Raw genomic sequence first — 14,794 nt, forward strand, 5'->3', positions numbered from 1 at the left:
TTTGTAAAGATTGTAAATAATATCATTGAACAACTTGATTTTTCTTCAACATATGTCTGTTTTGCATCCCTTTATGGTTAGTGTATATTTCTATGCATCAGGACGTCTTATTCCGGAATCCAGGTGAAAACACAACATGCTAAAAAAAACAGGTTTATTTTTATTCCAATTACCATTGCTTCACTCTGTCTGTCAGACGGTTGGATGCTTCTAACATCTGTAAAGATAAAGAACATCTGTTTCCATGTTGACGATTAAATTCTTTTTTAAAAAAACAAAACAGAAAAAACTAAGAAAACATTTCAAAACTTCCAGTAAAACCATTTACAAAACCCAGTGTGGAGGTGTTTGTCACATATTTGAACATTAAGTATGATATAAGTACAGGTAAAGTCTGCTGCTATGCTAACATCTGGTTCTGGATACATCTGCACGAAGAACAAACAACATCATGACACACGGCAGGTTTATTAAAGTCAAAGGGAAGGAAAAGTTTGGTTCTCGGTCCAACGACCACGAGTCGTAGCGAACAGTCATGATGAGGCCTCGTCGATTATTGCACTTCTGGTTCAGGAAGTGAAGGAGAAACAGGAAACGTTTCTACTGCAGACGCTTTTCAAACCAGCAACCACACACGTCCCGTTTGCTCCTCAGTCTGATGAAACAAAGAGATTCTGATACTTGGATCCAGTTTCATCCTCATGGTTTGAAGTCAGTCAATGACGTTACGTTTGTGCCACGTAAGCAAAGATCAACTCTGCTCTCCTCCTGCCAGCAGCTCACGTTCAACTCAACAATGAGTGAAAAACTATAAAATGGAAGAAACCACGGAAAGTCTCTTATTTTTATTAAATACAGTCTGTGCAGTGACTGTTTCATATTCCTTTAATCTGTTTCTCTCTGCAGTGGGACGTCCTTATGTTAAAGTCTGGTTTCATTTTGGTTTCTGTGGGATTTCTTTATATTACGGACCGTCTCTCCTGGAGGATAAACAGCCAATCAGATTTTGTTCCCGAGCTCTGATTGGTAAAGAATTGTGACACATGAGTAACACTGTGCACAGAGCTGTTTGTTTGAATGAGAAATCATGGATGTTACAATCTTTATACTAGTCAGCTAGTTTAGTGTATATGTTTATATTCTGTTTATATTGGACAATGTCCTTTCTCTCTGTACTGTGTACAGGCCCATGTGTATATATCTTCTATTTTTTATTATACTTGTTTTATTTATTTTATTTTTATCTGCTGCTGGAACTGTGCAAATTTCCTCTGGGTGGGTGAATAAAGGTTATCTTATAGTTTAACGACAAATGTGGACAAGAACGCGTTTAGCTTAGTTTCTCCTTTTGATTGAAAAACTTCCATCCATCTTCTGACCCACTTGTTCCTGTTTTCAGGGTCGTGGCGTTTGGGCGTTAGGGCGTTAGGCGGGTGTAAGATTGAAATACTTGTTTATCTGAATTCAAACTTGAAACGTTTGTACAAATGAATGTGTTTAAAATCTTTACAGCCTACCCTGTCTGTGTGTAACGTTATCAAGGTCTGAGAAGGTTCTAGGTTCCTCTGTAACTGCACTAATGATCTCAATGGGACAAACCTGGTTAAATAAATATATAAAAAAGAAAAGGAAAAGCAGCAGAGAGCGGGAAGAGACTTTGTATGAGTAAAAAATATCAAACGGTTGCTGCACAGGCTGTGATTGAAAGACGTTTTCCTTCAGTTTGAGAAACAGAATTTGATTTCAGTCTTTATGAGAACAGAGTAGATGTTGATAGATAGAATCCATACAGGGAATTCAGTATTTTGTAACACAGAATTGGAAAGCAAAGATTCTAAAAACCTTTTTCAAGTTTCCTTATCATCACCTGAAATCATTACATTTAAAAAAAAAAGAAAATGAAACAGCTGCTGCACAGACTGGAGGCGGAGCTTTTGTCTCAGAAACATCCTCCATTGTTGTCTTTAAACAGTTTTATGAGCGCGTTGAGTTCGTCTTTGTCTGAAAAGAATTGTGGCACTGATCTAACGCCGTAGAAGTCCACGTCTACGTCTACGACACCCGTTTCCTGGAGCTGGTGCGTCCCAGGCTGGCCGTGCTGGAGCGGCGTGCGAGTACGGGCGTGGAGGGTGTGGCGGTGGGCGAGGCCTCGTTGGAGCAGCCATGTTGGAGCAGGATGTCAGAGCAACCTCTGCTGCCACTTTTCCTAGCGATCGCCATGGCGGTTTGGCCTTGGTGATCCTTCGCTTTCACGTCAATGCCGTACTGTGTGAGGAACAGGAAACGTGTTAATGGCGAGGGAAACACTGATTATAGACTGATCAGCATAATAACACTGAGCTCATATTACTGATATAAACTGTAGAAAACATTCATATTCTCACATTTATTTGATAAAAAAAATGCATTGCAAAGATGCATTTGAACCCAAGATAAGCACATTTAACTTTTTTGTCACATTTTTGTTTTGCAAACCCAAAGAAATATTTTTTTCCTACAAACAAAATAAAAAAAAAAAAAAAGTAAACTAACGATGGGCTGCAAGATTATTAAAACTTTATCTTTTTATTATCAGCAGATGATGGAAAATAATTTATTTGTTTATTGGTCCAATTAGACCCTTTAAAGAGATAGGTTGACCTGATATCATAGTCCCGCCCCTTTTAACTTAGACCCTGCTCAGCCAGCATTGCTACATGCTAAGCTAACCATAACCCATAAAGCCACACCAGCCATTCCCATAATGTTCTATGATCACACTAAAGCTGAAGAATTAAACTTTGAAGTCATTTATGTCAACTTTTGGCCTCAAACAGACTCTTTTTATGTGGGCGTTGCCATTTTGGAGCTTTCAGCCAATCAGTGTTCACATACATACAGTATGTTGAACATTATGAGGGAGTGTCACGGATCCTTTAAGTTGTTCCATTTCTGTTGGTGGTGTTCTGTAAATCTATGTAAATTGCTTAGATAATGAATTGACTGATTAAAACCCACCCAGATCAGCAGTTGGGTCATGACCACGTCCCCAAGCTGACAGGCGGCGTGCAGGGCGGAGCCAGTCGGTGATGATGATGATGGTGATGAAGCTCCGTTGATCTGGTCCTTGCTGCTGTGAGCCAATAGGAGCAGCAACCGGGGAAGGTCTCTGTCCGTCACGGCCGACAGGAGGCGGGCCGGGACCCCGTCCTCTCCCCCACAGGGCTGGGGCGGGGCCAGAAACGCCCGCTGCTCGTACTTAGCCCGGATCCAAGACTCTCGCTCCTCCCTGAGGAACATCAGAGGATGAAGATCAGATCAGTGTGAGAACGTCCAGCAGATCTCCTGGTTTTAACGGTTCTATGAAGGTTCCACAATGTTCACACACCAGGATGTGGACTAATCTGGATTTGTGGGAGTTTCGTTAATCCCTTCTTAGCAATTTTTTTGTGATACTTAGCAGTTCTTCTGAGCTTTTTGAGCTCGTTTAGCAACGATTCTGACCGGAAACGGAAAAATAAAAACTAAGTTATGTGGAAGAGTTTCAGGTGCAAGCATTGCTTTCAATCCTGAGACGATTCTTGTTCTGGATCCGATTTCATCTTCCAAAAAGGTTTCAGACTCATTTTTAACAATGTTTTCACTCATTCCACAAGATCTGGGTTTTATTTGAACTTCAGCTGGTTCTGGTCACATTTAGAAAGCTTTGATTACTGAGGAAAAGAAATATGTGAAATAATAGAAAACTTTTTGGTTTCTTGGCCTCATTGCTCTTGACATGAAAATTGAAAATGTGTCTCCTAATTAGTTGTGTTGACTCCTCCCCCTCCTCAGTGACTCCACCCACCGTGTGGCCTGTGGGGTGGGTTTGACCCGACCCTGTGTGCAGCGTTCCCAGATGCTGTTGGCCATGTGGTTCCCGATGGCCGCCAGAACCTGTGTGAGCTCTCCAGGCCAGTCGTCCAGGTCCAGAGAACGGACCCGGGACAGGTGAGTCCCCAGGTTCCTGTGGATCCCTGAACACTCGATACAGATCAGAGCACCCAGGTTCAGACTGGCCCACGTGGGATCTGAGAATTAACCAAACAATCAAATCAAAATAATCATTCATTTGATCAGTAGTTGTTGTTTTAAGACAATTAAGTGATAAATAAAATTTTCATATAAGAACCAATACATAAATATTAGTATAATGAAATTAATGAAATTACTCTCATAGGCCATGGTAATTTCCAATACACAAAATCTAAATTTTAGGTTTAAAATTTGTTAATTATTTATTCAGCTCAATAATGTTAAATAACATAATAAAGAGGAAAAAACAAGAATGAAGAATGTGAAAAAAAAGATTCAGAAACTCACTGGGAGCTTCACAGTCCACACACAGTCCATTTCCTTTAGCGTTTCTGATGGCCTGCAGCGCCACCGCCTCACTCTGACTGCTACGACGAGCCTACACACACACACACACACACACACGCAATCTTCAGTAGACATTCGTTTCTCTGTCATTTCTTATTATTTTTGTTCATTTTTGGAAAGCTTTTCTTCTCTAAAAGGAGGCCTTGGGGCCACTTGCGGCCCTCTGTTTGGTTTTGTGTGGCCCCAAACAAACAAACAAACAGGATGAGAACCCTCTGTGGGCCTCACCTTGTTCCGGCCGCTCTCACACGACTGCAGGCTGGCCAGGATCTGACTCTCGATGGCCGACACCCACGAGTCGCGCTCCTCCAGACTCGGAGCCTCAAAGTGCCATGATTGGCCCGTGAACGACACAATGATGAAGTCTGCGTTCTCCTCGTCTGTTAAAAACCACCAAAAAGAAGATTTGAGTATTTACGTTGGAGATGAGCGTTGAGGGAGTGAAGGGACCAACGGAGAAAAGGTGAAAAAAACAGGATTCACACAGAAATGAGTATATATTGAAGAACTGAGGCTGGGGAAGTGAACCATAACATTCTGACCACCTGCTGATTGTTTCTAATCACCTTCTTTCATGGCTGAACGTGAGCTTTAAGCAGAACTGAGGAACATTTAGAAACTTAGCGTTTAATGTTTTGGCAAAAAACACTCACCGTCAACTAGGACGATACGATACGATTCATGATTTAGATGTCACTATACAATGTATGCCGATACTAAACAATAAGATATATATTGCGATATCAATCATTTTACCTTTATAAGTACAAAATGGTATGAAATACACTTAATTTAATTTTTTTAAACGTGAGAACCAGTAAATGGTAACTAACTGTAATTCAAGTACAAATATCAAATACAAGTGGTATGTTTATTAAACTGTGAAATTACATTTTTCAAAAAAGTTTAACTTTTTCTTCTGATTCTGTCAAGTACTTATATTCTTTAAAAAAAGAAACCACATACATCTATCAAAGAGCCCAGTATGTTTTATAAAAGTGCATTGAAGAATGAGGTAGTTTAACAAGGTCTGATGATGCATTCACTGACACCTAGTGACCAGGAGTTTACAGGCTATGCAGATGTTACCACAATTAAATGTCTTTTTTGTTATGAACATGATTAAAAGAATCGATTTGGACATTTTTTTTGGATTGTTATGATAATTGTGCAGTGAAATATTGTGATATCTCCACATTTTTCATTACACCTTTACTGTTAACAACACAAAGTTATAGTCTGGGTGCTGAGGGGTGCTAGAAATCATCTGCTCAGGAAAAGGACCAGGACCTTCAGAGATGATGTTTTCACTTTTATTATCATTTCTCAAACATGTTGGTGATTTTAAATCAGATTTAGGAACCCAAATGTTTACCTTTGAAGGATGTTCCCACCATGTCTTTCTAAATAGTGTTTGTGATCTGAGCTGTAGATGTCCTCTCTGTGGGTGGTCATAATGTTATGGCTGGTACAGTATGTGTGTGTCAGACACAGGAGAGGGTGGAAACTGAGACGTGATGTAAACAACCGTGTGTCTGGACGCTCTCCCAGTGCTGTTACCTGTCTTGTTAATGTTTCTCAAGCTACCAAAGCTTTTTAATTTCCACATTTTGCGTTTGGCTGCAGACGAAGGAAGGAAGGACAAAGAAAGACAGACGTTAGCAGAAAGAAAGAAAAGAAAGACAGAACACTGAAGATTATCAGAGAGAGGGAAGGAAGGGTCAGTCATTTAGTGAGAAAAGACAAAAATAAACATTTGAAAAAGGATCTAAGCATAAAAAGCATAAAAAAACAGGTTGTCTAACTTCTATCCTTTTTTTCTGTCTCAAACACGAGGAAACAAGTGAGAATTTAACATTATTATTATCATGGGTTGACATTAATGTTATTCATCAAATTGAATGCATTGCAACTGCCTCTTCTTGTACAAAGTCACATGTTTAATTATCATTTTTGTTGTTTTATAATTCTCTTAAACCCAAAAACAAACTCTCTCTCTTTAACAGAAGGTCAATAAATGTCTACAATCTGTGACCCTAAAGTCTTTGTTTCTGTGGCCTTTCACAGACTTCATAAATGTGCAGGAAAACACACTGATATCACAGAGAAGATGATTATTATCTCTGGAGCAGAATGGTCAGCCTTTAAAACCTGCAGGGCTGCAGCTATCCAGGAATCAACATGCAGAAGCAGCTTCCTGGATGAAGACAAAGTAAAACCTTTTTCACCTTCAGCTTGTCCCACGGCTGCGTCTCCTTTCTGGTTCATGCTCTTCTTCCTGCGGTTCTTCTTGCGGTCGCTCATGGGAGACGACTGACCTCCGTCTTTAGCTGTGCCTTCCAGGGCATCTGCAGGGTTTAATGCAGCACATGATGAAGGATGTGGATGGAATAATGAGCAGAAGAAGTGAGGTGTCGTACCAACACTTTGTGCTTTGGTGGAGAGAGACAACAGACCCACGTCTCCTCCCTGGGGGGAAAGACCCCTGGATCGATCATCAGCTACAGACAGAGTGGACGGACACAGCTGAGGGACTGACAGAAGGAAACATCAGGTAGTTAGGATGAAGACGTTCAATGTGTGGGAGGTTTGAAAACAGCTGGAGTTCATCAGCAGACATTCTGAGTTTGTAAAAATAGTCTCACATCATCTGCATAGAGAGAAACAGATTAAAAACCTTCACCTGTGCTGCTGCTCTCAGCAGGCCCCGCCTCCTTACTCAGCCCATTCACTCCAGGTGTAGCTCCGGGTGGGACGGACGACGGCCCAGTAGGGGCCACTGCCCTCGGGGGACGCTTCCCAGGAACTTTCACGGTCACACGCAGCAGGTCGATCTCTTTCCCGTGGACGTTCTGTAAGTAATCCTGAAAAAAATAATACATGATTTCTGTCCCTTATATTTTGTTATATGTTGGTTAAATACTTGTTCTCGTCCCTCCTTGTTGTTAAAATGACTCAAAGTGATCAAATTTACATTTCAGAGTAGATGGTTTGTGATCAAATTACTGTTTGTTCACGATATATGTATGTACAGTATGTATTGCTGATATCTTCCTCACATAGTTTCCCTTTTGATTGTAATTTTTATTAGAGTTTTATCTAAGAATAATTGAGATATTTTGTGTTTATATAAAAACATAATTAAAGATTTTTGTTATTTTTCTAATTCATAGGAAGTAGTTTTCATGCTGAGCAGCATCACGTTTTACCAACAGTAATTATGCTTTTGTTACCCTTGAGAAGTCATTTTCCACCCCTTACTTCAGTGTAACATTGACTTCCCTTTTTACGTGTTATTCCTCCAAATAAAGTCTGGTTTAGTCTTTGCAGATGACGCTCAAGATTAAGCAAAATAAACACATTAATACTATTTTTTTCAAGAATGCATAGATGTTGCAGAAACATTTCTTCTAGTGTTAACCTATGAGGATAATCAGTGGTTCTCATTGACCAGTGTGTGTGTCTGAAGCATCAGTGAGAGCTTTTTACTGCAGCTGATGGTATTGATGGTATTGATGGTATTGATGGTATTGATGATGGTATTGATTGTGTGCAGGTTCTTACGCTGGAGCTGGAGTGGTAGGACAGCGTGCCGTTGTTGGACAATGTGACATATTTCTTCTTCCACTCCTTGTTCAGGGAGCTGCTGCTGCGTTTCCACAAAATCATCTGATGGAGGAAAGCATCAGGTCAGACATCACGATTAATATAGAACGTCTGACTAAGAATAGAACGATCCTCAAAAAGGTGGAAAGGATGAAACAGCAGATGTTTGTTCTGCTAACGTCAGAAACTGAAGAACGACGAGTCATTTCTAGTCCAACACAAACTTTATTTATAGCAAAGGACAGTAACTGATCTGTTCTTTATACGTGTGTATAAAAAAAAATTATTTTATAAGGAGAACTTTGTCATTAACATTAACGTTTTCTGATTTAAAAAAATATATATATTTTTTTAATTACTTTTTAGAAATGCTAAACTTACAGAAGCAATAAATACAATCAATATAACTATTAAAATTATGATTATTGAATGAGTTTCAAACATTAGTGCGTCACTGATTTAACTCCGCCCCTGATGGTTTAACTTTGCTTATTTCTTATTTATATAAATACATTTTTTCACTTGATTTAAACCCAAATGTTGGTATAGTTCTGACCTGTTTGATGGGGGTTCCTCTCAGACTGCTCAGCTCTGCTTTATGATCTCCAGCTCTTCTGTCTGAGTCTCGGTTCTGATGCACAAACAGGACAAAATATGGTGTTACATTAGTGCCACCAATCAGACACCCGGAACCAAGTTATTTCTTCACATGACTACAGTCATTTTAAATCTCAAATTGTTCTAAGAACTCAATTTTCCTGAAATTATTTACAATAATTTCCCCAAATTAAATAAAAATTGGTCACAAAATCAATAAAATTTAAAAGAGAAAATCCTGCCGAGATCTGTCACTTATTACCTGGATATTGTGGGTGCCTAACATCATTTATGTATCATTTATAAGTCGTGTAAAGTACAAACTTCTGGATATTAATGTTGACATTGCTTGTTTTTCAGCATAAAATCTGTGGCCCACTTAAGGTCAAACTACTTTGTATTTGGCCCCTGAACTAAAATGAGTTTAACACCCCAGGCATAGATGAAGAACGATGAGAGGTGACGATGATGAGGTGATGATGAAGATGACTGACCTTAAAGAGGGAGGGCCTACGAGGGATGCTCATGTTCCTCAGAGAGCGAGACCCGACCGACCCCTCACCCTGTGACACCCGCAGCTCCCGGTGGGAGAGGATGGGGGTGGAGGGGAGGGAGCAGGCGTAGAAACCATTAGTGCTCTGAGACCACCAGGAGGAGGACGAGGAGCAGGAGGAGGTCAGGGTGAAGAGGGACAATGGAGATGAGAGAATGAGGATGAAACAGGTTTCACACAAACAGTCAGGAATGATGATGAGGAGCTGATGATGAAGGCTTTCAGTTCCATTTAAAGTTTGAAGATCAGAGCAGAGGAGAGTGAGCCTCACGCTTGTGGGCGGAGCCAAACTGTTCCGACTGAGCACTGGAATATAGACTAATGACAGAATACCTTACTCTACTGTAATCTACTTTACTTTAATTCACTCTACTGTACTCTATGACAGTGGTTATCACCCTTGGGGTCAGGACCCCATTTGGGGTTGTGAGACACTGGGAGAGGGTCACCAGATGCCTTTAAGAAACAGAGAATATTTTCTGAACAATTTTAATTTTTTTTTGCAACTACACCAAACTCACCATATTTTAACATATTTTCATCACTTTTTCTTGCCTTATTTTTGCTCCTTTTAATGTATTTTTGCTCCATTTCTCCTACGTTTGGCACTTCTACATCACATTTCAATGTGTTTTCTGCTCATTTTTTCCACTTTCCAGACATTTGCAGCACTTATAAACCTTTTTTCACTACTTTTACACCTAATGTCACATATTTTGACCCATTATTGTCACTTTTAACCTCTTATTTTTTTGCCAATTTAACCACATTCACCATTTGTCATGCCCATTATTTATCAGTTTAAACTAATTGTTCCAATATTGACACTTTGAACCATTTTTACCACTTTTTCTCTCTGTTTTTATCCACTATAATTTGTTACTTTTAACCAATTTCTGTGGTTTTTAAAATCTCATTTCACCTCCTTTTCCACCATTTTTATTCACTTTGAAGCATTTTATTAGTGATTAAAACCATGATTTCCATCTTTAAGATGACTATAATAATAATGAACGTTCCTGGATAACAGTGGATATTATTCAGATGAATAAATAAATGTGGTTATCACAGATTCATAGAACAATAAACCATCATTTTACTGACTTTATGGATGGACCCCAAAAATCTCTCCTTTATTCCCCCTTATAGATGGTCCTGTCTCCACATGACTGTTCTTCAATGTTCATGTATGAGTTCATTTTGAAAAAGTTGAGAACCACTGGTTTATTATACTGTATCTTGTATTGTGTTATAGTCTGTGTTATTGTATTTTGTAATGATGTGTTTTATTGTGAAGTGTTGTGTATTTTGTTGCATTCTGTCTATCTCACATTATTCAGAGTTTGAAGCTGAGTCACTCTTCAGTGTGTTTTATTCTGATCATCAACTGTTACATCATGTCTCTAAAGGAAGTATCTACACAAACTGTTTCCTGTCAGTGCGTACTAAGTTTAGAGCGTTCCTCTAATAACTCAAACTGACAGTTTCAATGATCCTCTAAAGCTCAGTGACTACATACAAAGATGATCTCCTACCTGTCCAGGGAACGATGCTGATCCAGGTGTGGATCCTCCAGAATGACTGGGAGAGTTGGGCAGAGACTTACAGGCCTGCAGCGCCGCCTGCTTCTTCTGAGTGATGATCTTCTGAGCAGCTGCAGAACAACAACAGGACCCTTACAACCTTCTCCTGTCCCTCCTTCGGAACCCAAACTTCCCGTCCTTCATTAGGAACCCAAACCTCCCATCCCTCCTTAGGAACCCAAACCTCCCATCCCTCCTTAGGAACCCAAACCTCCCATCCCTCCTTAGGAACCCAAACCTCCCATCCCTCCTTAGGAACCCAAACCTCCCATCCCTCCTTAGGAACCCAAACCTCCCGTCCTTCATTAGGAACCCAAACCTCCCATCCCTCCTTAGGAACCCAAACCTCCCGTCCTTCATTAGGAACCCTAACAACAGAACCAGTCTCACCCTCTAAGAACACTCGGTCCACGTTGAAGCCGTACGTAGAACACGTCTCGTAGAACAGTGAGTGACGGACGTCGATGCAGAGCTGTCGAGCTCTTTGGTCCTCGATCACTCGAGGGTTTGAGCTGCTGATCTTATCTGGAAAGAGAAGGGTTCTCAACATGTGGCTCTGGACCGCATTCAAGGCTAAATACACAGATTTACTGAATGAAGGGTGTGTGTGTGTGTGTGTGTTTTACCTTGCGTTCCCACTACAATCACAGGAACATCAGTTCTATATCTGCTCAGGTCACTGTAGAGCTGGTAAAGCTCCTGGAAGCTTCCCTCGTTCTCTAGACTGAAGACCAGGATCACAGCATCTACCCAGCTACTGAACTATAGGAGGAAGAACACTGTTAGAACACACACACACACACACACACACACACACACACACACACTCAGAGGTACCTGAGCATCAGGTGGGCCTGGTTCTTCTCGGATCAATAATAAATGACTCTGACCATCAACCAGAACCTCCTTCTTATATCTCCCACCTGAAGAACACAGTTTGACAAGGTTAGAACCTAAGATGTTCTCTTGATGTTCACCAAAAATTCTCCAATAACCTCTGGATCTGGAGGTTCTAATGATGGCTATGTTCACCTTGGAAAAACTTAATAAAATGAAGAAGAAGGTGCTCACCATCAGGTTTCTCCACAGCTACGTAGCTGCCTGTGATGTATTTGTTCACCAGCGCTGACTTCCCACTTTTCAGACTTCCCAGAACCCCCTGAGAGAAGAAGAAGAGCTGATCACACATCACAGAATGGATTTATAATGATTAACTTAAACGAACCATGAGTAGTGCATAGAAATGTTCAAATGGACTTTAATCATGTTCATTGTTGTAAAGATTTACAATATTTATTATTTATTAAAAAGCTGCAAACTGAATTTAAAAGGACAACTTTGTTTCTCCAGCATCACCACATGATAACCTCTGTGTGTGTGTGTGTGTGTGTGTGTGTGTGTGTGTGTGTGTGCGTGTGCGTGTGCGTGTGCGTGCGTGCGTGCGTGCGTGTGTGCAGGCCACAGAGTTTGGGTGTTAAAAATGTCAACATTATTGTGCCCTATGTATAAGTGATATCTATACTAGATAAGGCTCCAACAATTTCCAAGAAACTAATGACATCATCTCCAGTAGGATCTCCAATTCCAAATATTTTGATTTTGTGGCAAATTTTAATCTAATTTGGGGGAATTTTGTCAGGTTGTTTGTGAATAATTGAGTTCTCTCAACAATGTGTGACTACAGTTGTGTGATATAGGCACAGAAAAACTGTGAGCCCTGCAAATATTGTGGAGTTGACTTGAATTTGTGTATTTCTACAATTGAATCGTTTGGTAAATGATTTACTTTCTCCTGTGGGCCACTTTTGGATGCTCCAAAGGACAAGATTTGGCCCCTGGGCCTTGATTTTGACACATGTTAAAGTGACACCAACATCCCATAATGATTTTTAAATCAAAATGTCTTTGGAGTAATTTTATCAACTTTTAGCCTCTAACACACGTATTATCGCTTTATATGTGGGCGTGGCCATTCTGGAGCTTTCAGCCAATCAGTCAATCAATTTTTGAGGTTGTATACTTCGAGATTTGTTTTGTACTTTGTTGTTTTCTGGTCTTGGAGTTTGTGTTTAGATTATTATCTTTCTTTATTAAATAAAGTGCACCACCTCAGCAACTTGTGGTTTGAGTCGATTAAAGCTTAATAATAATGATAATAAATCCTGACCAGACGTAGCTCAGGGATGGTTCTGCTCAGACTCCACTCCTGACTGTTGGCTACGTTCACTGTAGAGACAGAAAGAGACAAATGATCAGAGACAGGAACACATTTATCATCTTTATGGTTCACTGTATATAAGGTGGTGAGGCATTAAATCACAGAGCTGTGACTTAAAGGTGCAGTCTGCAACTCTTATAAAAGTAACTTTTTGTCATATCAGCTGTCACTATGTAAGGACATAGTGACAGCTGCTCCTGTTGCCTTTGCACTGCGAACGAGCAAAAAGAACCAATCAGAGCCAGGATTGTGTTTGATGGGCTGTCTGACAGCTGTTGCTCACAGGCCCCACCCCTTTCCCGGAGCTAGAGTGCCGTCTTTTTTACAGTGTATGGTCTGGAGGGGTAGAAGATGGAAATGGTGACTTTTCTGCTTGAAAGATAATTACTGCTGCTTGATTTACATTATGTTTGATTTGTAATTGTTACACTAGAACTCTGTAGTGCATGTGTTGTTCATGTGTGTGCAGCAGCCTCTGTATGGCTGCTGTAAGTGATACTGAGTTGTTACTGCTGCTGAGGTGTGTGCATATAGAGAGAGAAGCACTGCAGTAATATGCTTTTAACAGAGCATGTTATATTACTGTGATATTGTGGTCCGACTAACGTTAGCTTGTTAGCTCCTCTGAGGGAGGGACTTTGGAAAGTTTGGAGGCAGGGCAAGAGAGCAGCAAGGAGGGAGGGGGATAGAGGGATCTGAGAGTTGTGGTCTGCACCTTTAAGTAAACCTTAGGGTTCACACTCAGCTGTCACTTACACACTCAGGATTTAAACACATGTCACATATGGTTCACGTCCCTTGTTTGATTCAAACTGCACATGAATCAGTCCAGGGTTCCTTTAGTAACGTTAGTAACATCCATGGCAATGATTAGTACAAAATCTGTTTCTTTTCCCTATTTTGACATAAAGGAAGAATATTATATAATAATTCAGAGCTGCCAAGCCTCACGCTTTGAGTGTGACAGTCACGCAATTTGATGCATTCTCACACCACACTTGACATTTTTCACACTTATATTTCCCCATTCAATACTCTATTTTTGTCATGATAATGAACTTTGATCCTTGCGGCTTGCCGTAGCTGGAGTAACTCTGATAGACTGAAGGAGATAACCAATCCCAGACCAATCCATGTCTTCTTGTGCCTAAATCTAACCAATCATGGCAGGCATCACACAATAATAAACCAAACAAAAGCAATGTAAGGCGGGTCTAACGACACCTCACACAACACGCACCGACTCGTCATCATTGAGAATTAAAACAGGAGATTGTAGAACCGTCTGTAGTTCACATCTTAACCCTCGCGGTGCAGTGTCTACGTCATATGTCTGTGGTCCATACACAGAACATCCAAAGGTTTTTTCTCTGCCAAATCACACCATTTGCTAGTCAGCGTTACAGACACCAAAGAATTATTAAGCGCTTAAACAGCGCAGAAGTACCCCCCCCAGTACACACACACACACAGTCAGCTGTGTCAGTGACTGTCTGTCAGAGGCTCAGTGCAGATGTCTGTCTGTCTGTTAAACACTGAGAGATGTTTGAGGAAACACTGCATGTGTTTCTCTTCTCTAACTAACTCTGTCTCTCCTCAGCAGAGATCTGCTGCTGCTGCAGCTAACGGGGCTGTTTACACATTCTTAAAGTGTCCTGAATGTGATTTACTTTAAAAACTACTTTCAGGATTTCAGTATTTATTTTAGTGAAGACTTTTTACTTTCACTCACTTCATGTTTTTACAAATATCTGTACTTTGCAAACTGCCTCATTGCTTTTTTTAATTTTATGGAGGAAAAAAGAGAAGAATGTGAGAGAGAAAAGTATCAAAAAA

At 40.3% G+C, this 14,794-nt stretch overlaps 1 protein-coding gene across 5 annotated transcripts in view; it reads right to left on the bottom strand.

Moving 5' to 3' along the window:
* Positions 1–137: 137 nt before the first annotated feature.
* Positions 138–14,794, bottom strand: part of agap2 (ArfGAP with GTPase domain, ankyrin repeat and PH domain 2) — a 30,607-nt gene continuing 15,950 nt past the window's right edge. For 2 of the 5 annotated variants that reach the window (XM_028452232.1, XM_028452229.1), the window contains exons 2-19: positions 12,908–12,966; positions 11,812–11,899; positions 11,578–11,663; positions 11,367–11,502; positions 11,131–11,265; positions 10,693–10,811; positions 9,099–9,242; positions 8,564–8,638; positions 7,966–8,070; positions 7,085–7,265; positions 6,822–6,935; positions 6,630–6,749; positions 5,962–6,021; positions 4,630–4,781; positions 4,342–4,432; positions 3,827–4,049; positions 2,998–3,268; positions 138–2,265 (exon numbers count right to left, since the gene is read on the bottom strand). In XM_028452232.1, coding sequence (XP_028308033.1) covers positions 2,053–2,265; positions 2,998–3,268; positions 3,827–4,049; positions 4,342–4,432; positions 4,630–4,781; positions 5,962–6,021; positions 6,630–6,749; positions 6,822–6,935; positions 7,085–7,265; positions 7,966–8,070; positions 8,564–8,638; positions 9,099–9,242; positions 10,693–10,811; positions 11,131–11,265; positions 11,367–11,502; positions 11,578–11,663; positions 11,812–11,899; positions 12,908–12,966 — 2,372 coding nt within the window. In that variant the 3' untranslated portion in view covers positions 138–2,052. The remainder of the gene's footprint in view (positions 2,266–2,997; positions 3,269–3,826; positions 4,050–4,341; positions 4,433–4,629; positions 4,782–5,961; positions 6,022–6,629; positions 6,750–6,821; positions 6,936–7,084; positions 7,266–7,965; positions 8,071–8,563; positions 8,639–9,098; positions 9,243–10,692; positions 10,812–11,130; positions 11,266–11,366; positions 11,503–11,577; positions 11,664–11,811; positions 11,900–12,907; positions 12,967–14,794) is intronic. The other 3 variants (XM_028452233.1, XM_028452230.1, XM_028452231.1) reach the window with 2 other exon arrangements.

The sequence above is a fragment of the Gouania willdenowi genome, chromosome 7 (assembly GCF_900634775.1).
Source record: "Gouania willdenowi chromosome 7, fGouWil2.1, whole genome shotgun sequence".
Taxonomy (NCBI): Eukaryota; Metazoa; Chordata; class Actinopteri; order Blenniiformes; family Gobiesocidae; genus Gouania; species Gouania willdenowi.